The sequence below is a fragment of the Carcharhinus amblyrhynchos genome, chromosome 10 (assembly GCF_965287045.1).
Source record: "Carcharhinus amblyrhynchos chromosome 10, sCarAmb.v2.hapA, whole genome shotgun sequence".
NCBI classification, from domain to species: domain Eukaryota; kingdom Metazoa; phylum Chordata; class Chondrichthyes; order Carcharhiniformes; family Carcharhinidae; genus Carcharhinus; species Carcharhinus amblyrhynchos.
Window position 1 is genome coordinate 83,598,405 of NC_137333.1, and position 24,617 is coordinate 83,623,021.

At 40.4% G+C, this 24,617-nt stretch overlaps 1 protein-coding gene across 1 annotated transcript in view; it reads left to right on the forward strand.

Moving 5' to 3' along the window:
* The window catches only part of ufm1 (ubiquitin-fold modifier 1), a 44,922-nt gene that overhangs the window by 4,818 nt on the left and 15,487 nt on the right, over positions 1–24,617 (forward strand). Inside the window, exons 4-5 of the mRNA XM_080197949.1 lie at positions 18,427–18,466; positions 20,530–20,562. Of these exons, the coding sequence (XP_080054075.1) occupies positions 18,427–18,466; positions 20,530–20,562 (73 nt within the window). The remainder of the gene's footprint in view (positions 1–18,426; positions 18,467–20,529; positions 20,563–24,617) is intronic.

Consider the following 24,617-nt stretch of genomic DNA (forward strand, 5'->3'; position numbering starts at 1 on the left):
TGGGATGTCCAGAGGTTATAAAAGGCAGTATCTTATGAGGAGACGTTGAGAAAATTGGACCCAGACTCATTGGAGTTTAATCTTATTGAAACAAAAAGATTCTAAGGACATTTGACAGGATTGGTACTGAGAGGATGTTTCCTGTCAGGGAATCTAAAGCAATGGGGCACCATTTAAAAATAAGCATTTCCGATGGAGATGAGGAATTTCTTGTGTTGGAGAGGTGTTAGCCTTTGGATATCTCTTGTCTTGGAATTGAAAGGTGGAGCATAGTCTTGCTCTGCTCCTATTTCTTAAGTGCATATCATGTTCCGCTGTATCAACCTAAGATCTTCACCTTAGCTTGTGAACAATATAGACATACTTAGGACTTCAATGCATGAATGATTCCTTTATGGTAAACTTCTGCTATCCCTGAACTTAATGTACGGAATATCTAGAAGTTCAGGAACGGACCATTCAGCTTTCATAGCCTTTGGATAACAGAAGAATGATCATCTAACCGACCTTTTAGTTCATGTTCAAAGAAAAAAATAGTGGCAAAAGATTAATAAGCTATTATGACTTGATGATAGAAAGTTTAACTGTCGTCAAAATGCAAAAATTGAAGGTCATGACTAGTTTACTGAATAACTGTCATCTGTACCAGAATTGATAACACAAAACTTAAATGTGTAGTTGAGTCCCCATCCGTTGGCACTTCTACATTGGTTGTGGCAAAGTTAAAGAGGAAGAACTGACAGTGAGCTGCTGAATATGTTTCTCTGTTCAGACATGGGATTGTCCATCAACTTTTAGCTCTAGAGGTGGCTTGAGGGTCTTAACGCGGTTGATATGTCGATTGACAACCAAAAGATGAGTCTAATTACATGCTAATTAGATTAAAACAAACTTTGATAATTCAGCTATTAAGAATGATGATACCTGTTATTTAAGCTTGTAATAATCTGCAATATGCAATTTCCACACAGTCACCTGGGTCCCTGGTGCTTTGAAGCAGCTGTGCTGACCACTGTGCCTCTGTGCTGTAGTGTAGTGTTCTGCTGGGACAAGAAAAGTAAAAGATGATGTGCACTGTATTTTTTGGAGACCATAGTATATCTTACATAGCAATCAGCTACTTTATAGGTTGATGATGTGGGCACTTTTAAAACATTTGATTCTGATGGTCGTGGGCTAACTGGATTACTATGGTGAGATATGGTACTTCAGTGTTGCTCACTGAACTGTAATCTGCACGGTATTGTTCAAATTCTCCACCAATAATCTGCCCCTTTGATAAACATGTCTGATTAATTCTAGGGCAAACAGGTTGCAGAGGTGACTACAACACAAGTTACAGATTTTAAGGAGTATCTACACTAATAACAATTGGCATATTTGTTCTGTACATTCTGCATCAAACGTTAGAATATTTTGTTCCATATACAGGTGCTGATGTTGAATTCTCTACTGGATGGTAGAGTAATTTAGACATGAAGCTGATTATTACTCACTGACCCAATTACAAGAAGGCTAAGGCTGTTAATATCCTGTTGGTGTGCAATCTTTCTAATTATTAATAACAAAAAAAAGAGATCCTTTATTTCAACAGCTGTACATTTAAGACCTGCACGTATAGACATCAGGTCAGATAGGATTGGGCGATTGTCAATTGTACATTTTAAGAACATAAGAACATAAGAAATAGGAGCAGGAGTAGGCCATCTAGCCCTTCGAGCCTGCCCTGCCATTCAATAAGATCATGGCTGATCTGTCGTGGCTCAGTTCCACTTTCCCGCCCTCTCCCCATAACCCTTAATCCCCTCTCTTATCAAGAACCCATCAACCCGCTTCTTAAAAATATTTAGCGAGGCAGCCTCCACCACTTCAACGGGCAGAGAATTCCAGAGATTCACCACCCTTTGAGTGAAGAAGTTCTTCCTCAACTCCGTTCTAAACCGCCTCCCCTTTATCTTGAGGCTGTGCCCCCTAGTCCTACTGTCTTTTTTGAGCAGGAAGAGTCTCTCCACCTCTATCCTATCCATCCCATTCATCATCTTATACGTCTCAATGAGATCTCCCCTCATTCTTCTAAACTCTAACGAGTACAAGCCTAGTTTATTCAGCCTCTCCTCATAGCTCAATCCCCTCAACTCCGGTATCAGCCTAGTAAACCTCCTCTGCACTCCCTCCAGGGCCAAAATATCCTTGCGCAGGTGCGGCGCCCAAAACTGCACACGGTACTCCAGCTGCGGCCTCACCAATGCCCTATACAGCTGCAGCAAGACCTCCCTACTTTTATATTCAATCCCCCTCGCTATGAAGGCCAGCATCCCATTCGCCTTCCTGACCACCTGCTGCACCTGCAAGCTGGGTTTTTGCGACTCATGCACAAGGACCCCGAGGTCCCTCTGCACCGTCGCCTGCTGCAGTTTTTCACCACGTAAGTAATAGTCCTTCCTACCATTCTTCCTACCAAAGTGGACCACCTCACACTTGCCAACATTAAATTCCATTTGCCATTTCCTGGCCCATTCGCCCAGCCTATCTCAATCCTTCTGCAGACTCTCCACACCCTCCGCACAATTTGCCTTTCCCCCAATCTTGGTGTCATCAGCAAATTTCGACACCCTGCACTCGGTTCCCTCCTCCAGATCATCATTTTGTATTGATTATCTTGTTAAAGTCTTGAAATGTCACTTGTGCAATCCGGCAAGCAATCACTAATTCCAATATATAGAGGACAAGAGATGGCTATACTTGAATGACTAATTATATAGTCTACGGCTTTAAAGTCAAGAGTTCAAACATAATTTCCATCTGACATTTCAGACCTGAAATTTTAAAATGTTCATTTTATAATAGCTGAAGTAGAAATGGAACACTACTTCCTTTCTTAATTTCTAAACAAAGCCCTGGAAACATTGTTTGTGGGACCAGGATAGGAAGATTACACTCAAGTATAATTAGCAAATGTGGACTTAGATGTTAACTAAATAATACTTCAAGTTCCCTCCCAGTACAGGCATCTTACGTTATAAACTTCCAGGCAACACTTTTAAAAATTGGAAACAAAGAAGCTGCATGATAAATGGCAGATATAACAGGGCATTTTCCAGGATTGCTCTACTCTTCCATCAAGAGGGAAGGCCGGCAGCGATCAGAAACATCAGAGAGAGGAAGAGGCTGCTCCAAAATACCAATCCGATCACGTGACCCTGCAGACCTGGCACAAAATGACATTAAAACAACTCCTGACGCTAAAAAAAAGATGCTGGAAAATCTCAGCAGATCTGGCAGCAACTGAGCTTTGACAACGGGTCATCTGGACTCGAAACGTCAGCTCTTGTTTTCTCCTTACAGATGCTGCCAGACCTGCTGAGATTTTCCAGCATTTTCTCTCTGGTTTCAGATTCCACTAATTTGCTTTTAACTCCTGACACTAAATGTGAATAGCTGCCTATAGTGTAGCAGAACAAATCAAAGCAGGACAGTACAAAGCAGGACTTGCTGTATTTGGAAATTCAGAATCCTATGCTTGGTTAATTAAAATGCTGAGAATACAAGATGTTAAAACATTCTTAAAAGTTATGCCAGCTCATTTTTAAAAAGTAATTCTGTTTCACTGCCTGGTTCAAGTTGATTAAAACATAGTTTTATGTAAAATCAAACTGCTGGCTTCAAATTCAGTAGCGATGTTCAGACCAGTGATGATTTCAAATACAAACACACAGGGTGCTGGTTATCAATTTAAAAGAAAATCAAAGCACAATTTAGCTGGCAACATGCATCGTAAGATTGTAGAGGAAATTCAATAAATAGGATGATGCCTATTATTTTAAAATTCTATTTTGTCAAACACTTTTGAAGATAGTTCAGTGAAGAAAGTTAAGGATAGATATTGCATAGAATTTCAAAGCCAAAGTAACAGCTTTGCTTCAGAAAGTTTGTGTGGAGATTTTAAAATCCAACGATTTGAATTTCAAGGTTGCAAAAACAGAAAATGCTGGAAAACTCTGGGCTGGCAGCATCTGTAGAGAGAGAAAATAAGACCATAAGACTATAAAACCATAAGCAATAGGAACAAAAGTAGGCCATTCAGCCCATTAAGATCATGGCTCATCTAACACTGACCAAGTCCACTTTCCTGCCTCATTTCAATAGTTTTTATGGGATGTGAGTATTGCTGGTTAGGTCAGCATTTATTGCCTATTCCTAGTTGATCCTGAGGAGGTGATGGTGAACTGCCTTCTTGAACCCCTGCAGTCCCTGAGGTGTAGACACACCCACAGTTCCAAAAATTTGAGTCAGCGACAGTGAATGAATGGTGATACTATTCCAAGTTAGAATAGTGAGCAACTGGTCATTAGACTTTCTAATTCTAGATATTATTGATTTTAAATTCCACCATCTATTGTGGTGGGATTCAAACCCAAATCCCCTCAACATTATCCTGGGCCTCTGGGTTACTAGTTAAGCAACAATACCACTGTGCCACTGCCTCCCCCTGGTCATGTTGCCTTTCTGTTTAAATAGAGTTAACTTTTCGAGTCTGCATGACTTGCCAGAGCTAAGGAGAGGGAAAAAAGTTTTGGCTTTATATACTGTATAAGAGGGGATGGAGTTGCTGGAGCATAATAGAAGGTTTGATTGGTGGGAGCTAGGAGAGATTGCAACAAAGATGTCTAAGTCACAAGAAGGAGGAGACATTAATGGCAGGAGAAGGTGCTAATAGTTAAAGTTAAGATATCTAGTGTGTTAGAATAAAGGTCACTGTTCAGTAAAAGTAAAACTAAGAACAAGTAACAGGTGGTCTAGTTTATATTGAGACAATAGAATGTTTGGGATATAAAAAAGGTCAAGATGGAGGAGAAAGGTTACAGTCCAAAGTTGCTGAACTCAGTGTTGAGTACTGAGAGTTGTAATGTGCTATACCTCTAATTGGTGTTAGGCCTCACTGGAGCATTGCAAGGACTGGCATGTGGGCATGAGAACAAGATGCTGGCTTGGGGGTCACATCTTATGTGAGGTACATGTAATTAACAGGCTTACTTAGCTGGAGAATTGAAAACAAGTGGTCTACACTGCTATCAAAGAGATTTGGCTTGTTTTGGAAATTAGAACTCCATTTAATTTAAAAAGTGAGCCCCGAAAGGCAATGTGCCATGGAAACAGCAGAGCTTAAGAAGGTTCGGGGGAAGGTTAAAGCCTCACCCCAGCAGGACTAATATGATTGCAAGAGTATTATTTGCTAATACTGTTGGGCAAGGGAATGGGAAACTGAGTTTGTTGGGTGGGGATTGGGGAGGGGGAGGAACAAAGACAGATGAAAACCAAAAAGTAGAAAGCAAAAATGGAAGGCAGAAGAAATGAGAATTAGCAACAAATAGGGCCATAGTACAAAACAGAGGAACCAACTAGGAAACTGTCCTAGATTTGACATTGTGCAATGAGAAGGTGTTAATTGATAATCTTGTGTGGGATCTTTTAGGGAAGAGTGACCATTAACATAGAAGTTTTCATTAGGGTGTTTTCATCTAGGTTCCTAAATTTAAACAAATGATCTATGAAGGAAAGATTTTAATAAGGCACTATCTGAATGTACAGAGCATTCACAATAAGCTGATAGATATAAATGGGTATTTGATATTTAGGAACAACAAGCAAAACGGAAAAGGAAGTAGGTTGGCATTGTTAGTAAAAGATGACATACTTCTGATAGTGAGAGGATGGCTTAGAAAATCAAGATATAGAATTGGCCTGGGTGGAGCAAAGAAGCAACAAGGGGCGAAAAACATGTGGAGTTGTCTATAGACCTCCAAACAGCAGTGGTATGTTAGGGGACAGTATTAAACAGGAAATTAGAAATGTTTGTAACAAGGGTGCTCCAGTAATCATGGGTGACTTAATCTACTGGGCAAACCCATATTAGCAATAAAACTATGGCAGATGAATTCCTGGACATTGCTATTTTTAGACCATAATATCTAGGGAACTATTCTAGATATTGTGCAATGAGAAGGAGTTAATTGATAATTTTGTGCGGGGCCTTTTAGGGAAGAGTGACCATAAGACAGAAATTTTCATTAGGGTAGAAAGTAAAGAAGTCTGATCTGAAGCTAGGGTCCTAAATTTAAACAAGGATCTATGAAGATGAGCCGACTAAAATAGATTGTGAAACTTCACTAACAGGCATGACAGTGGATAGGCAATGGCTTATGTGTAGTGAGCCTGAGGATTGAGAGCAGCTTAGAATTCAGGAAAGGAGGACCAAGAGGTTGATTGGGTGGGGGCAGAATAAAATATATGAATAAATTTGCAAGTAATATAAAAGCAGACCATAAAAGCTTCTATAAGTACATAAAAAGAAGACAGTTAGTCTGAAATGGGTAAATTTATAAAGGCAAACAAGGAAATCGCAGGATAATTCAACTACTTTAGTTCTGTCTTCACAGAAGACGTAAATAACTTATCAGAAGTGCTAGAGATCCATGAGTCTAGTGAGGAGAAGGAATTGAAGGAAATTATTATTAGTAAAAAAGCTAGTGCTGGAGAAATGAGTAGGATTAAAAGTCGATAATTTGTAGCCCAGGATACTAAAGGAGGTGGAGAGGAGATGGTGGATATACTGTTGGCATCATCAAAATTCTGTAGGTTCTGGAATAGTTGCAGCAAGTTGGACAGATAGAAATGTAACCTTGCTATTTTGAAAAAAAAGGAGGAAGGGAGAAAACAGGCAATTACAAACCAATTAGCCTAACATCAGTAGTAGGGAAAGTGCTAGAGTATTATAAAAGATGTGATAACAGGACACTTTGAAAAATCAATGGGATGAAACAAAGTTAACATGGATTGATGAAAGGGAAATCATTTTTGACCAATCTACTGGAGTTTTTTGAGGATTTAACTTGCAGAATAGCTAAGGGGGGACTAATGGATGTGGTGTACTTGGATTTTCAGAAAGCTTTTGAGAGTTCCACATTAGAAGTTAGTGTAGAAAATTTAAGTACGTGGGACTGGTGAGAATATGCTGGTATTGATTGAGAATTGGGTTAGCAGACAGGAAATAAATAGAGTGTAGAAAATGGCAGAGGGTGACTAGTGGGGTCCTATGTGGATTGCTGCTTGGGCCCCAGCACAATATACATCAATAATTTGGATGAAAGAGCTAATTATATATTTCCTAGTTTGCTGATGCCATGAAATTTGGTGGGCATGTGAGGTGGTGAGGAGGAATGGCCCCAGGTTGTGATTGTCCAGTGAGTGGGCAAATACATGGCAGATGCAATGTTATGTGGATAAGTGTGACATTATCCATTTCAGTGGGAAAAACAGAATGGTAGAATGTTATTTATATAGTGATAGATTTGGAAAAAGTTGTACAAAGGGACCAGGAAAGAAAGGAAACATCTTCATATTATGTACCTTGTCAAGCCTCCGCAAGACTTTTTTTAATAAGATCATCTTTCATTTTTCTAAACTCTAGCTGGTACAGGCCTTGTCTGCTCAACCTTACCTCATAAGCTAACTCCTTTAAAATAGGAATCAGTCTGATGAATCTTCTCTGAACTGTTTCTAATGCAGTTATATCCTTCCTTAAGTGTAGAGATCAAAAGTGCACACAGTACTGCAGATATAGTCTCAATAAGCCCCTATGCAGCTGTAGCAACACATGCTGCCTTTTATATTCCATTCCCTTTGCATTTAACACCAACGTTCCATTTGCCTTCCTAATTACTTGTACCTACATACTAATCTTTAGTGATTTATATACCAAGACAGCCAGATCCTGATGTGCCACAGAGTCCCAAAGCACCTCCCCATTTAAATAATTTTCTTTTTTAATCTTCCTGCCAAGTGGACAAGTTCACGTTTTTCCACATTATACTCCAACTGCCAATTTTCTGCCCACTCACTTAACCTACTTTGGCAGTTCATCTTGATATTCTTGTGTTTCTGAATAGAAACCGTAGTTGTTTCCTTTAAGCTGTACATATTTGAAAAAAAAAGTCAAGGTACAGAATGATTGAGTACAATTTAGCACAAGTGAATGGAAAGGTAAATGTCATTCTGTCAGACAGTAGTGAAATTCTGTACCAGAAAGACAATCATTCCCAAAACTGTAGTTTTACAGCTAGGGAGGAAGACTAATCAAAATTATAATTCCAAAATTTTGAAACATAGGGGTTTATGAGCAGATTAATAGCTCTTCTAATTTTCAAAAATTGGACCATTTGTGAGTCAATGTTGGGCCATAACTTTTTCAGAGAGGCAATCAGCATTAAATTGTCACTCCGTACTGATTTACCTGTGCTAAATTTCTTTAAGTGCTTGTCTCACCTGACTTTCCTGACTCAGGCTGGTGAGATTTGGACAGTACTCCGGGTCCCTGGCTCCAGCATCAACTGGGGGGAGGGGGGGAAAGAAGGGGGACAGCACTAGCTGGCATCAAGCAGATGCTTTTAAAGATATCATTAAATTAACAGGCCAGGGAGAAAGTAAGTGTCTAATTGGGGGGAGGGCAGAAGGAATCCTGTGTTGGTGGAGATCGCTGGTGGGAATACTGTGAGGGGTGGGTTGCTTAATGCGGGGGCTGTACCTGGGAGTTCTTTGGGAGTTTGGGGGCTGTCCCTTGTGGGGTTCAGTCTGTTTAATAAAGTTACTATGAAGTTAAAGTAGGTTTATTTCTTCTAACTCAGAGTAACTATGAATGTAACACTGGCAGAACTATTCAAAGTTGGTGATTAGATGACTCCCAGCCCAGGGCATTTGTCCAGGAGAAGTTAGCATTTCTGGACAATTGCTGGGTAAACCCTTAACCTGGAAACATCCCCAAGAGAATCCAAGGGATTCTAACACTTTGGTGTAGCCCCTCACCCCCTCTCCAAATCCAAATCCAACACTGGCCAGGAAGTTATGGGCCATTTCTTCTTCTTTTAAGTGGCATGGCCTACTTTGAGTTGCAGTTGCTGAGGTGGCTTTAGTCTGAATTGTATGGTCACAGTGGGCTAGTTTTGAAAAATTACTTGATCTTTTCTGATAGCATTGGAACAAGACGTGAGATCTGTGTGTGCTGAATGTTTAGTTTTAGAGTTGCAAATTGTGAATTTGTAACTGCATGTGTTAAAGGCTGTAATGAATAGTTCCACCTCTCATAGATCACTCTCACTTGAATTGCCCGTTACCATTTACCTTGTTACTGTAACGTACTGCAGCTGCGATCTTGTTTAAATTCATGTCAGAATGAGCAAGTATGTTTTTTTAACGTGTACACTAGTAAAAAATACATAATGCAATGATCAACAAAAATATCAATCATATGTATTAGACATATTGGTAAATTATTTGCTCTCAAAATTATTAATGGGTACAGTATAATTTCGGAAGATCTGTCACTGTGTTCAAAGATGATGTGTTTCAAAAACAAATGATCAATAATAAGGGTTCATTTTTTTCTTGTTAATGGTGTCTAGATTTTGTTTCTTGGAATTATTTTACCCTATGTGTACACCACCTAATTAAATAGTCTCAGGAAAAAGGTTAAGTATTTTGCCAGCCTGATTCCGGATTAATTTGAGCTTTTACTGATCTGTGATGCTGCAGGCTTATTCCAAGCTGACAGCAGTGACCTTATCAAAAAGTAATGTAGTCAAACCTGGATTAAATTTAGTTTTGCTGGTGGGGTACAGTGTTTGTAAAGTGGCATAGTAAGCTTCTTTGACAGCAAAAATGTTAAACTTAAATGGATTTTGTACCAGAATCACAAATGTGTACACCAGGAGTGCTTTGGTTACGAGGAGAATCTTTCAGGTTTGTGTGAATTTGGTCCTTTTTTTTCTCCTTTCCACTTGTGGAGAATTAAAATTTCTTCCTGGGGATTTGTTGCTGCGTTCGTAATGCTCGGCTCCAGTCTGCTGTGGTGCAAAATCACAAGCACAAGTTGTGAAGCTTCCCACTTTAAAGATTATTTGAAGCAAAAAAAATGCAGTGAGGGCATCCGCTGCATCTTAATTCAGAAAAGTAATATATGTGAAATCCATCAAAAGCTAAACATGAGAAAATTATGTTAACACCAAATTTCACTGATAATTGCAAAATAATTATTGAAATTTGTCACTTTTTCATCAATGTTTCTGAAGTAAACTGCTTGTTTGGTGATTGATTTGCACTTTGTGACTTTTCTAATTCGTTAGTGAGCTTCAATATTTTTCTTAATGAAGTATTTGGTTTAGTTTAATTTGTGCGGCTTGTTTACTGCATTTATGTAGTTTGCAGAGTCAAGTATGAATGTTTTAAACAGCTGACTGGAGGACACTGCAACTGTGTGGCCTATGTTTTCTAAGTAGCTGGAGCACCAACAGAGAGTCGCAACAAACCCATTGTAATCACTTGCAGCACATCTGACTGTCCACATCTGAAGCAATTGACCTTTACCTACAAATGTTGTGGAATGTCAAAACCAGGTTGTTGGACTGCAGAGTACCTCAGATCCCACTGAGAGAGCTGTGGAAAACCAGACATTTTTCCCCACACCGCAGCAAACTTTGACCCTACCCCACCCAGTGCAAATGTGGCAAAGATGGCTGAACCCACCCAGGAAGAACGAAAGACACTTGCAAATGAGGTAGAATATTTAGCTACGTATTGTACCTGGGACCAGGCCATATGTCTGGCCTGCAAATGGGATATAGAGATGGTGTATAGTCATGATCTTGTTGAATGGCAGAGCGGGCTATATGAGCTGAATGGCCTACTCTTATTTCATTTGCTCATATAGGTGAGTACACATTTGATCTCATGGAAAATGTAAATACAACAGCTTTGCATTCGTTCACAAATCAACTAATCGTGTTATTCAAAAGCAATGGTGATGAAAGTGATTTAAACTTTATTTCTCTCTTTAAATTTGAAAGGAAGAAAATAACTTGCATTCTCATAGTGCCTTGTCAGGTTGCCCCAGAGCATTTAACAGCCATTGAAGTGTAGTCACTGTGGCAAGGTGGTGAGAACAGTATTATTACCCATATTGCTGCTTCAGCAGTGATCAGCTTACTTGGCACAGTTATGCCGATAATTTGACAGCTCATAGAATCCCTACACTGCAGAAGGAGGCCTTTTTGGCCCATCGAGTCTGCACTGACCACAATCCCACTCACGTCCTATCCCCATAACAGTACTTATTTACTCTACTAACCTCCTGACACTAATGAGCAATTTATCATGGCCAATCAACCTAACCCGCATATCTTTGGAGTATGGGAGGAAACCTGAACACCCAGAGGAAAGGGAGGATGTGAAAACTCCACATAGACAGTGACTCTGACTCAAGCCGGGAATTGAACCGGGGTCCCTGATGCTGTGAGGCAGCAGTGCTAACCACGGTGCCACCATGCCGCCCATGCATTTATGCTGAATTCAGGACAAATTCCAGAAGATCTGAAACAGCCTCAATATGATTTCATTTCTTAAAAGAAATTTAGTGGATAAACACTTGAAAAACAGTGACTCTTAAAGAATAGAAACACTGCTAAATTAGAGATTTGCTTTGGAAAGACATTACTTTTATACTGGGAGTGGATATGTGTTTAATGTACATTGCTCAGAAAGCTATCAACAACTAATCTAGTGGTGTCTCTACAAATGGTATCTGACATGCTCATTCATGAACATAAACTGGAAATCCAACCTTAGGCAAGGTGTTCCTGGGGGCTGAGAGAGTTTATACCATGAATACCTACCTTTTCTCTGAGTTAGAGATTTTGGGGTTTGGTTTGATGGATTTCAGAGAGCATATGAGGGGAGATGAGAGAGAAACAGAGCAAGGTACAAGTTCAGGGCTAGGGAAGGGGGATCACCTTAGAGGAAGTTCAGCCTGGCAGGCAAGGTGAAGGAACAGAAGTGGCAGAGACAGCTGATTGGATGGTCTTGCTTTTGGTGACAAATTCAGGAGTTGCTTTTGGAGGTGAGGGTGGAGGAGATGGGAGAGGAGTTTAAGAATATGGTTTGCAAAAGAAGCCAGCTGTTACCTTTGCATTCAAGATGATCCTAGAATAATGAACGGTTTTCACAGGCCAAAAAGCTCCGGCAGGCTTGGTCTCTTGAAAAAAGAATGCTGACCTAATAGAGCTCTTTAAAATTATTGAAATGTTTTGATCACATGGATGCACAGAATTCTTTCTCTTGTAGGGGCGAGCAAACCTAGAGATATAAAAAGGCTGAGTGCATTTTATATTTTCAGATTTAAAAAAAAAACTGAATTCCAATTCTTGCATTGCAATGGTGAGGTATGTTACCCCTTCACGACATGTTGCGAGGACACGGGGTCAGATTTCACATGTGCTCTGCCCAACACTATCTATTCATCACTTCTTGCGACATGCCAGCTGCCTTTGTGTTGGCAGTTTGCTTACCTAACATCCAGTCATAAATGAACTGGATTCTCCACCAGGTCAACATTGGGAAGATTGTAGCTACGATCTTTGGCTCACACCCTGCTTACCATTAGTTTAATTTCTCTCCCTAGCAGATTGAGCCAAACTGTTCACAATTTCAACGTGCTATTTGACCTTGAGCTGAGCTCCTCATTTACAGAAAGCAAACGTTTTGGAGGCATTTACTGATTTTGCCCCCCACCCCAACCCCAAAATAACATTTGAATTGCAGGTACTTTTTTTTTGTTACTCTGTGGCTTTAAGTTTTTTGTTGCAGTGTATTGTATATTCCTACCCCTTTCGTACTACCCCTGCCCCCAAAATAACTGCCAAAAACCATTGCTGCCCCTAGTTGCACAGAATGTGGAGGTGGTGTCCTACAATGCTTCTGCTTATTACCTGTGTTCCTCAGCAGCATTTGCAAGGACTGTCACGACTGCTGACCACTTTTTAACATTGATTCTGACACGACTCGTTTGTGCAGCTTTTTATCTTTTGGGAATGGCTTAAAGTTCACTCGTGGCTTGTGTCATGAATCACAAATATTGAACAGCAAATGTTCCCACTTTAATACAGAGTCTGCATTTTTTAAATTAATTTTTGTTTTAAGTTGCTCGCTAGATTATGTATGAAGCTCATTGACATCTTCACCACACTGGTTTAGCCTAATTGTACAGTGGCCTCTGCCACATTGCAGGTTTTTGGATGGGCTGAAATGTTCTGATGGTTAGGAGGAGGCTGGCCTGGACAGCTTTGGAATAGTCGAACCACGTGGTGCCAAAGACTTGATGAGGGTTTCAGCAGCTGATGGGTTGAGGCATGGTTGAAAGCAGGTGATGCTACAGAGGGGCAGCATTGTGGTTAGCACAGCTGTCTCACAACACCAGGGACCCGGGTTCAACTCCAGCCTTGGGTTTACACATTCTCCCCATTTCTGTGTGGGTTTCCTCTTGGTGTTCTATTTTCCTCCCACAGTCCAAAGATGTACAGATTAGGTTGATTAGCCATGCTAAATTGCCCTTTTGTCTGAGGGAGATTAACAGGGTAAATGTCTGGGATTATGGTAATGGGGCCTGGGTAGGATTGTGGTTGGTGCAGACTCAATGGCCAAAGGGTCTCCTTCTGTACTGTAGGGATTCTATGATTCTTGGGGGAAATGGCAGACCTTTGTGGTGGCAAGGATATATATATACACTTTTTCCTTCTCTTAACCCCATTCTGCCCCCATTGTGAGATAGTAGTGCAATATTTGTAGAAATGTATTCAAATAGTGATCGGAGCTCATGGTCTTTTAGACACACTTAAATTGTAGGGTTTTGCTAGCATGCTCTCCCACACCCCCCCTCCACCCTTCCTCCATTCCTTCAGCATTTCCTTTATTCATCTAGTATTCTTTGGACACCGTAGACATCAGTATCCCTCATTTTTATATTTTAGTTTTAAAAAGGAAAATCAGACTGAATATGTCCATGTTATATCAACCAGCAAAGGTTGAGAGTTAAGACATGGACTGCAGAGTTTTATGTTGTCCTCAACTCTGCGGCTGATAGAATGTGGGAGACCAGGAGTGTTTTGGAGTAGTCAGTTCTCGAGGTGCTGATAGTGTGAATGAGAGTTTCAGCAGCAGATGAGCTGAGATTGGGGTGAAGTTGAGAAATACTGAGGAGATGGAATTGGCAGGTTTTAGTGGAGCACAAATGAGGTGGGAAACTCATTTTGGGATCATACATGACACCAGGTTTGTAAACAGAACTCTGAAGAAGTGGGGATTGAAAATGACTGCTTCATTCTGATGTAAATAGAGGAAATTTTAAATCCAGTACTGTCCTTAGCTAGCATCTTCCAAACCCACGACCTCTACCAACTAAAACAATAAGCAGATACTTGGAAACAGCACCCGGAAGTTCCCCTCCAAGGTACTCGCCATCCTGACTTGGTAATATGTCACCGTTCCTTCACTGTTACTGGGTTAAAATCATAGCACTCCCTCCCTATCAACACTGCGAGCGCATCTATTTCACATGGACTGTAGGGGTTAAAAGCATTCACAAGAAGTTCACAACCTTCTTGAGGGCAATTGAGTATAAACAATAAATGCTGGGTTACGACCTAATGAAAGAATCAGTCTGATAATTTAACAGCAGTGGAAGAGTTGGGAGAAGCGGTGGTGAGGTAGGGCTGGGTGTCATCAGCATATATGTGAAATCCAAAGTAAATGCAGAACTGTACATTACTCAAGCACGCTGGAAAGACTCCGAGCAAGAAATGATTGATAAAAACACTCCCACTCACTGCCAGGAAGAAAGGATTGTGGAGATTGCATAATATCAAAAAGATTGCAGAAAAAAAGATTAAAGATCAGCAAGAGATCACAGAGAAATTTGGAAAAAGACGAGGAAGCAAGAAATGTAGCAAGAAAACATCCTACAGCAGAAGTTAGTTTTCTAACATCTGCCAGTATGCAGCAGAATGTTGTCAGTATAAGAACAATGGCAGTCATTTCATGCTGGCTGACTCTTAGCCGCAAGCTAACCGTAGGAAAAATATTTTCACTTCAGTGGTCAAAACAACAAAGGGGTAGACTCAGGTTAAGTCAGCTGCATTTTGGTGCAGAACAGTACTTTTTTATTAACATATTTAATGCTTTGTCCTTGTTAAACTGTATAAATTTTGGTTTATTATAAGCAGTGCCAGTTTAGTGGTAATTATAAATGTATATGAAGGCTTTATTTCATTCATGAGGTGTGGGTATCTCTGGCAAGGCCAGCATTTGTTGCCTATCCCTAATTGTTCTTGAACTGAGTGACTTGCTAGGCCATTGTTGAGAGTTTGGAGTCACACATAGGCCAGATTGCATAAGGATGGGAGATTTCCCTCTTCAAAGGACATTCACGAACCAGATGGATTTTTAACAAAAACCAACAATAGCTTTCATGGTGATCATTACTGAGACCAGCTTCATATTCCAAACCTATGAATCAAATTTAATTTCCACTGGCTGCAATAGTGGGATTTGATCCTCCTTTCCCTGACCATTAGCCTAGGCCTCTTGATTAGTAGTCCAGTGACATTACCACTGTTTGATTTGATTTATTATTATCACATATTGATATACAGTGAAAAATATTGTTCTACAGACAAAGCACACCATACATAGAGAAGGAAACGAGAGAGTGCAGAATGTAGTATTACAGTCATAACTAGAGCGTAGAGAAAGATCAACTTAATGTGAGGTAGGTCCATTCAAAAATTTGTTGGCATCAGGGAAGGAGCTGTTCTTGAGTCGGTTGATACGTGTCCTTGGACTTTTGTATCTTTTTCCTGACAGAAGAAGGTGGAAAAGAGAATATCCGGGATGCGTGGGGTCCTTAGTTACGCTGGCTGCTTTTCCGAGGCAGCAGGAAGTGTAGACAGAGACAGTGGATGGGAGGCTGGTTTGATTGATGGACTGGGCTTTGTTCATGACCCTTTGTAATTTATTGCGGTCTTGGACAGAACAGGAACCATACCAAGCTGTGATGCAACAGAAAGAATGCTTTCTATGGTGCATCTATAAATGTTGGTGGGAGTTGTAGCTGACATGCCATTTTTCCTTAGTTGTCTGAGAAAATAGAGGCATTGGTGGGCTTTTTTAATTATAGCATCGCCACTGATTGACCAGGTCAGGTCGTTGGTGATCTGGGACATAAAAACCTGAAGCTCTTGACCCTTTCCACTTCATCCCTGTTGATGTAGACAGGGGCATGTTCTCCACTGCGCTTCCTGAAGTCGATGACAGTCTCCTTCATTTTGTTGACGTTGAGGGAGAGATTATTGTCGCCGCACCAGTTTACCAGAGTCTCTATCCCGTTCCTGTACTCTGTCTCGTGATTTGAGATCCAAGCCACTATGGTGGTGTCGTCAGCAAACTTGAAGATCGAGTTGGAGGGGAATTTGGACGCGCAGTCATAGGTGTATAAGGAGTATAGTAGGGGGCTGAGAACACAGCCTTGTGGGGCACAGATGTTGAGGATGTTCGTGGAGAAATTCTTGTTGTCAATCTTTACTGATTGCAATCTGTGCGTTAGGAAGTCTGGGATCCAGTTGCAGAGGGTGGAGCTGAGCCCCAGGCCAGGGAGTTTGGAGATGAATTTCATGGGGCATAATGGTGTTGAAGGCTGAGCTGTAGTCAATAACTAAGAGTCTGACATAGGTGTCTTTGTTATCTAGGTGTTCCAGGGTTGAGTGTAGGGCTTAGGGAGATGCTGTCTGCTGTGGACCTGTTGCAGCGGTAGGCAAACTGTAGTGGACCCAGGCAGTCTGGGAGGCTGGAATTGATTCATGCCATGACTAATCTTTTGAAGCATTTCATAATGATGGATGTCAGAGCTACAGATGATAGTCATTAAGGCACGCTGCTTGATTTTTCTTTGGAACTGGGATGATAGGCATTGTCTTGAAGCAGGTAGGGACCTAAAGCGAGTTGCAGATATCTGTGCATACCCCCGCCAGCTGGTCCGTGCAGAATCTGAGTGCTTGTCCAGGTTCCTCATCCAGGCCAGTCACTTTCCATGAGTTGACTTTGGAGGAAGCTGTTCTGATGTCAGCAGTGGTGACCTTGGGTACAGTTCATCTGAGGCTTCAAGGGTGGAGACCATGCTATCGCCGACTGCTTGCACAAAAAGGGCATAGAATATGTTAAGCTCATTCTGTCTTCTCTGATTTACTCTTACTTGGGCTTTTTGACTCAAATCATCCATTTTTTGACACCAGATGTTAGTCAACTTGCATCATGGAGTTGAACAAGTTGAACATGCATCGAATGTGTCACAAGATCAGTGTGTCATTGTGCTGTCTTCTCCATACGGTGTTTGACTTTTCTATTCTACATTTAGTCCTATCCATGTCAGTATTTCATGAGGTATTTTCCCATTTGGGGGACATTGCCTTCTTGGGCTATTAATGTTAAATTACATGGTGTAGATGTCAATGACTTACATTAACATTGCTATTGCCTGCTGGCCCTTTCTCAATACTTCAGTACTAAACAATTGTTAAAAGGCCCCATGCACCCTGGACATTCTCTCTCCCACCTCACTCCACTGGGAAAACAATACAAAAGTCTGAAGTCACATCCCAACTGACTTGAGAACAGCTTCTTCCTTGCTGTCGTCAGACTTTTGAATGGACTTACCTTTCATTAAGTTGATTTTTCTCTACACTCTGGCTAAGACTACATTCTACACCCTCTCCTTTCCTTCTCTATGAACAGTATATTTTGTCTGTGTTGTGCGCAAGAAACAATACTTTTCACTGTATACTAATACATGTGACAGTAAATCAAATCAAAGAGTTTGCTTTGTGTATATGCAAAATATTTCTCTTTGGCAGAGCCATTTTTGGCTGTTGGGGCCTCAGAATTAATTTTGCTTACATACTTTTTATGGCAAATTACGTTTGGGGTGATTCCTCTGCTGGTTAGTAGTGGGTGGAAGAAAAAGGGAAACAAATGGATGTGAACTGACAGCTTTACAACTTATTTTTACACAAGATGAACGTTTTGCTCAAAAGCAATTCCGGTATTCAGTAGGCACAGATATTGTCAGAGATCCGAGCTGTCCCGCTCTTAGTTCTGGACAGATAATTGATAGAGAAACACGAAGAGGAGAGGAAATAAAATGAGAGGAATTTAAAATAAAAGGCAATATTAGATGGTCTCCAATTATTTTAAGTTTTAAGTATATTCTGCTTGTCATCTTGAGTATTTTAAAGTAAATGTGTTAAATTGGAGAGAATAATATAGTTAAAATTGCTGTTAATACAAAAGCCCTTTAGTGTCAGTAACAGTGACACTGATGCAACGTTTTGACTCCTACGCAAGTCAAGATATATAAACCATTTTGACGCTAGCTCATTACTCATACCCAGTTTTGCATGATCTCCAGAAACCACATTAGAGGAATTAATCATTTCACTGTTTCTTTTCACAAAGATCAGATTTTTATTCATTTTCAATGTCTTCCTTTGCTTTCAGTTTAAAGTGCCCGCAGCAAGCAGTGCTATCATAACAAATGGTAAGAAAATAATTAAGCATTTTATTACAGTAACATTAAAGATGAATGTTTATTTGCCATTTTGCTCATGCTAAATTCAGAATAATTGCAATACAGCATATGTTCCACATCCTGAAATGCGATGATGCAGCATTTAAAAGTTCTGGTTGCAAACTAAGATCGATGTCAGTAGTTTATTATGGCAGTGTTTAATATACACTAGAGCAGTGTGGGGTGCATTGAGCAAGATGGCTTTCATGTTTTTAAAGATTAATGTAACATTACAAAATTGATACAATCTGACATTGCTTTTGAAATATACCAAATAGAATGCAAATATTAAAGCTATTTTTAAAAATGTTTTGATTGCTGGATAATGTTAAATATTAAATATAAATACTGGTATGCACACCTTATCTGCTATCTCCTAAGATTTTCTTCATGCTGGCTTTCCAACATTCGCCACAAAGCAGAAGAACAAATGTAGATTTCCAAAACTAAAATTGAAGATCTTGAAACCAATTTGCTGAAAACCTATCTAAATGTAGCAGTTTTATCAAAGATGGCATATACTAATTTTGCAGATGTATCATTTCAATCTGTACAGTCCAAATAGTAACTAATTAGAATCCCTGAAGTGCAGAAGGAGGCCATTTGACCCAGAGTTTGCACCGATTCTTGACATAGCATCTTACCCAGCTATCTGATGCTGAGACATTACAGCATGGAAAGAGGCCCTTGGGCTCAACTTGTCCATGCCGCCCTTTTTTAACCACTTACCGGGCGGCACGGTAGCACAGTGGTTAGCACTGTTGCTTCACAGCTCCAGGGACCTGGGTTCAATTCTCGGCATGGATCATTGTCTGTGTGGAGTTTGCACATTCTCCTCATGTCTGCGTGGGTTTCCACTGGGTGCTCCAGTTTCCTCCTACAGTCCAAAGATGTGCGGCATAGGTTGATTGGTCATGCGAAAATTGTCCCCTAGTATCCTGAGATGTGTTAGTTAGAGGGATTAGCAGGTAAATATGTAAAGATATGGGTGTAGGGCCTGAGTGGGATTGTGGTCAGTGCAGACTCGATGGGCCGAACGGTCTCGCTCTGCACTGTAGGGTTTCTATGATTAGCTAATCCAAATTGCCCATGTTTGGCCCGTATCCCTTTATACCCATCTTACCCATGTAACTGTCTAAATGCTTTTTAAAAGACAAAATTGTACCTGCCTCTATTACTACTTCTGACAGCTTGCTCCAGACACTCACTGTCCTCTGTGTAAGGAAAAAATGCCCCTCTGGACCCTTTTGTATCTCTCCTCTCTCACCTTAAACTTATGCCCTCTACTTTTAAACTCCCCTACCTTTGGAAAAAGATATTGACTACCTAATTTAGCTCTGCCCCTCATTATTTTATAGACCTCTAGGTTCATCCCTAAGCCTCCCAAGCTCCAGGGAAAAATGTCCCAGTCAATACAGCCTCTTCTTTTCACTCAAAGAGTCACAGTCATAGACTCAAGCCATCAAGTCCCAGTGGCATCCTAGTAAATCTGTTATGCACTCTTTCTAGTTTAACATCCTTTCGATAATAGGGTGACCAAAACTGTACACAGTATTTCAGGTGTGGCCTGATCAATGTCTTGTACAACTTCAACAAGACGTCCCAACTCCTATATTCAGTGTTCTGACCAATGAAACCAAGCGTGTTGAATGCCTTCTTCACCACTCAGTCCACCAGTGACTCCACTTTCAAGAAGCTATGAACCTGTACCCCTCGATCTCTTTGTTCTATAACTCTCCCCAACACCCTACCATTGACTGAGTAAGTCCTGCCCTGGTTTGATCTACCAAAATGCATCACCTTGCATTTGTCTAAATTAAATTCCATTTGCCATTCATGAGCCCACTGATACAATTGCTCAAGATCCTGTTGCAATCCTAGATAACCTTCTTCACTGTCCAGTGCTAACCACTGTGCCAACTGTGCCCTGCTTAATTCTAATTCAACTATATGACCATCTACTGTTCTTTGAGAAGGCAAGTTGTCTTTCTCCTGGAATTAGTGTAATTTAAACTGGATTTATCTCATTACAGATGGAATAGGTATCAACCCTGCTCAAACTGCAGGTGAGTAAAAATATTTAAATTGATAATCCTTTTGGGGCATTGTAGTTGATTGCACCAATTTTTATAATGTAATGAATTTTAATTTTTTTTTAGTGGTTTCCAAATCACAACATTAATAATGTGAGTTTTTGTGCCTTGAGTATTAAAATAATTGAATGTTTAATATGAGTAGATTGTATTCAATATCAAGAATGGTTCAGCTCTGGAGATACCTTATTTACAGTATTTTCCTGAGTTGCCAGTTATACTTTTAATGTTTTCAGTGTTACCATTCTATAGATATCAGTAAATTATAGAATATTTAGTTGTATATACTCTATTTGACCAGTTTAAATTTGAAGTAAACTTAATGTACAAAATACATTTTGTGTATATAATGCCACTGGTTGTGTTTAGAAGTAGTGGTACCGTTTTCTCCAGGACCTTTAACATCATCTCATTAGAGCAAAATTATGAAATAAACCGGACTGCTTCAGCACAAGAGAGAATTTATTGCAGCGTATTGTTTGACACTGGAGGGTTACCAATTTATAAAACCTTCTCTGACCCCTCTGAAACTTCCAGAAAAGTTTCTGAACTTTTGTCTTGAGTTGAAAACTAGTTTGAGTTGAATCGACTTTTTCTAACATTGGAAATTCAAAGATCCTTCTGGATAATATTTTATCCTTTTAAATGTGCAACTGCAACCAACGTACCGACGAAAGTATTGGGAGACTCTCCACCAAGTGGCCTCACATTAGATGCCAGTTTGATTTGATTTATTATTGTCACATGTATTGGAATACAGTGAGAAGTATTGTTTCTTTACACTATAAGATAAAGCATAACGTTCATAGCACACATAGGGGAGAAGGAAAGGAGTGGGTGCAGAATGTAGTGTTGCATAGCTAGGGTGTAGATGCAGTCACCACCCCAGAGGGTGGTGAGGGATTGGAATGCCCTGCCTGCTGCAGTTGTAAATGCGCCTAGTTTGGGGGCGTTTAAGAGATCCGTGGATAGGTTTATGGATGGAAAGGGATTGATTTAGGTTAGTGGGTCATTGTTTTTTAACTGGTCAGCGCAACATCGTGGGCCGAAGGGCCTGTTCTGCGCTGTAGTGTTCTATGTTCTATGTTCTAAAAATCTGATGGCAACAGGGAAAAAGCTGTTCTTGAGTCACTTGATGCTTGACCTCAGACTTCTGAATTTTTTTTTGACGGAAGAAATTGGAAGTGAGTATGTCTGGGATGCGTGGGGCCCTTGATTATATTGGCTGCTTTTCAAGGCATTGGGAAATGTAGACAGAGTCAGTGGATGGGAGGCTGGTTTGTATGATGGACTGGGCTGTGTTCACAATCCTTTGTAGCTTCATGTGGTCTTGGTCAGAGCAGGAGCCATGTCAAGCTGTGGTACATCCAGAAAGGATGTTTTCTATGGTGCACCTGTAAAAATTGGTGAGAGTCATAGCGGACATGCTGAATTTCCCTAGCCTCCTGATAATGAATAGGCATTGATGGGCTTTCTTAACTATAGTATTGGTGTGGATGGACCAGGACAGGTTGGTGATCTGAACACCTAGAAACTTGAAGCTTGACCATTTTTACTTCGTCCCCATTGATGTAGGCAAGGGCATGTTCTCCTTTATGCTTCCTGAAGTCAATGACTATCTCTTGCGTTTTACTGACATTCAGGGAGAGATTATTGTCATTTCACCGGATTCTCTATCTCTTTCCTGTACTCCGTCTCATCATTGTTTGAGATCAGACCCACTATGGTGGTGCCATCAGCGAACTTGAAAATCGAGTTGGAAGGGAATTTGGCTACACAGACTTAAGTGTATAAGGAGTATAGTAAGGGGCTGAGGAGACAGCCTTGCGGGGCCCCGGTGTGGAGGAGGTATTGTTGCCTATCCTAACTGATTGCGGTCTGTAGATTAGCAAGTGTCCAGTCACAGAGGGAAGAGTCAAGTCCTAGGCCATGGAATTTGGAGCTGAGTTTCATAGGAATAATGATGTTGAAGGCTCAGCTGTAGTCAATAAATAGGAGTCTGACATAAGTGTCTTTGTTATCCAGGTGTTCCAGGGTTCAGTGTAGGGCCAGGGAGAGAGCGTCTACTGTGGATCTGTTATAGTGATAGGCGACCTGTAGTGGATCCAGGCAATCTGGGAGGCTAGAGTTGATCCGGCCATGACTAACTTTTCAAAGCACTTCATAATAATTGATATCAGAGCCACTAGGCGATAGTCATTGAGACATGCTTTTCTCATTGGTTTGACTGCATTTGTGCTCTATGCTTCATCAAAGCAGTGACAAAGTGTGCACAATATTGCATTACATTTACTATTGGCTTAAAGTGGAACTTTGTAAACAGATATATTTATTCATCGGCGTCTGATTATAAACTGTAGGCCTTGATGACCAAAATGAGGTAACTAAGCAATCTCTCTGGGCATTGCTCCACCATTCATTTCTATCACGGCTGATCTGTACTTGAACTCCAAGTACCCACTTTTGCTCCACATACCCCTTAAAACATTTCAACCCAAGCCTTTTATTTTCTGATCAAAAATCTGATCAATCTCAGTATTGCATGTTAGAACTGTCCCTGTGAACCACAGCCTTTTAGGAGAGAGAATTTCTACTGCTTTTGGTATCTACTAATGATGTAATCTAGAGCAAGGGGCTTAAAATCAATTAGGCTATTTAGAAGAGAAGACACAAAACATGTCTTACAAAGGGTGGCAGGAGTTTGGAACTCTCTCCCACAAAGAGCAGTAGATGCTAGCTCAGTTAATTTTAAATCTGAGATTGACATTTTTATTAGCAAAGAATATTGAGGGTCATTGATTTAAAGCAGATAAATAGAGCTAGTAGGCACATCAATTATAATGGAAATGAGTTGGCTTCAAGAATGTAAATAGTCTGCTCCTGTTCCTAGGTTTCTATGGTAAAATTCTTTCTTTTTTTGCCTTTTTAATAGCTTATTATATCTGTCTATAGCATTTAATTACTTGTTTACTTAAAGAGCAAAGAGATTTGAGAGTATGTTAGGGTCCATTATAAAGGGTGTAATATTAGAACTTTTAGAAATACATTATATAGTCAAACAGAGTTGGCATGGCTTCATGAAGGGAAAATCATGCCTGATAACTTTATTAGAATTCTTTGAGGTGGCAACAAAGCTGGATAGATAAAGGGGAAGCAGTAGATGTAATATACTTGGATTTCTAAAAAGCATCCAACAAGGTACCCACAAAAGGCTACTTAATAAGAGTCCATGGTGTTGGAGGTAGTACATTAGCAGGAATAGAGAATTGGCTAACTGATTGAAGCCAAAGTTGGGATAAGAGGGGAATTTTCAGGATGTGACTAGTGGAGTGTTGCAGGGATCGATGCTGGAGTTGCAGTTACTTGCAATTATTTGCAATCGGTGTTTATAACTTGGATGAGGGAAGTGAATATACTATTGCCTAGTTTGTGGATTACCACAAAATAGGTGAGGATGACACGAAGCACCCACAGAGTGATATAGGCAGGTAAAGTGAGTGGGCAAAAACTTGGTAAATGGTGTATCATGTGGGAAAATGTAAAGTTATGTACTTCGGTGGAAAGAATAAAGGAACTGAACATTATTTAATGGAGAAAGACTCCGGAAAGCTGCAGCTTTGGGTTATCAAAATGCAAGTTCAGCAGGTAATAGGGAAGGCAAATGGAAATGGGATGTCTTGCTAAAGCTATTCAAGGTACTAGTTAGACCACACCTGGAATACTGGGAACAGTTTTAATTCCCTTATCTAAGGATAGGTATATGAGCATTCAAGGCAGTCCAGAGAAAGTTCACTAGATTGATCCCAGGCATGGAGGATTTTTTTGAGGAGGTTGGGTAGGTTGGGCCAGTACCCACTGGAACTTAATAAGAGGTGACCTTATTGAAACACAGGATTCTCAGGGGATTTGACAGGATAGACAGTGAGAGGTTGTTTCCCTTTGTGAGAGAATCTAGGACCAGAGGGCATAATCTCAGAGTAAGGGGTTGCCAATTGGAGATAACGAGGATGTTCCCAGGTGTCTGCTGC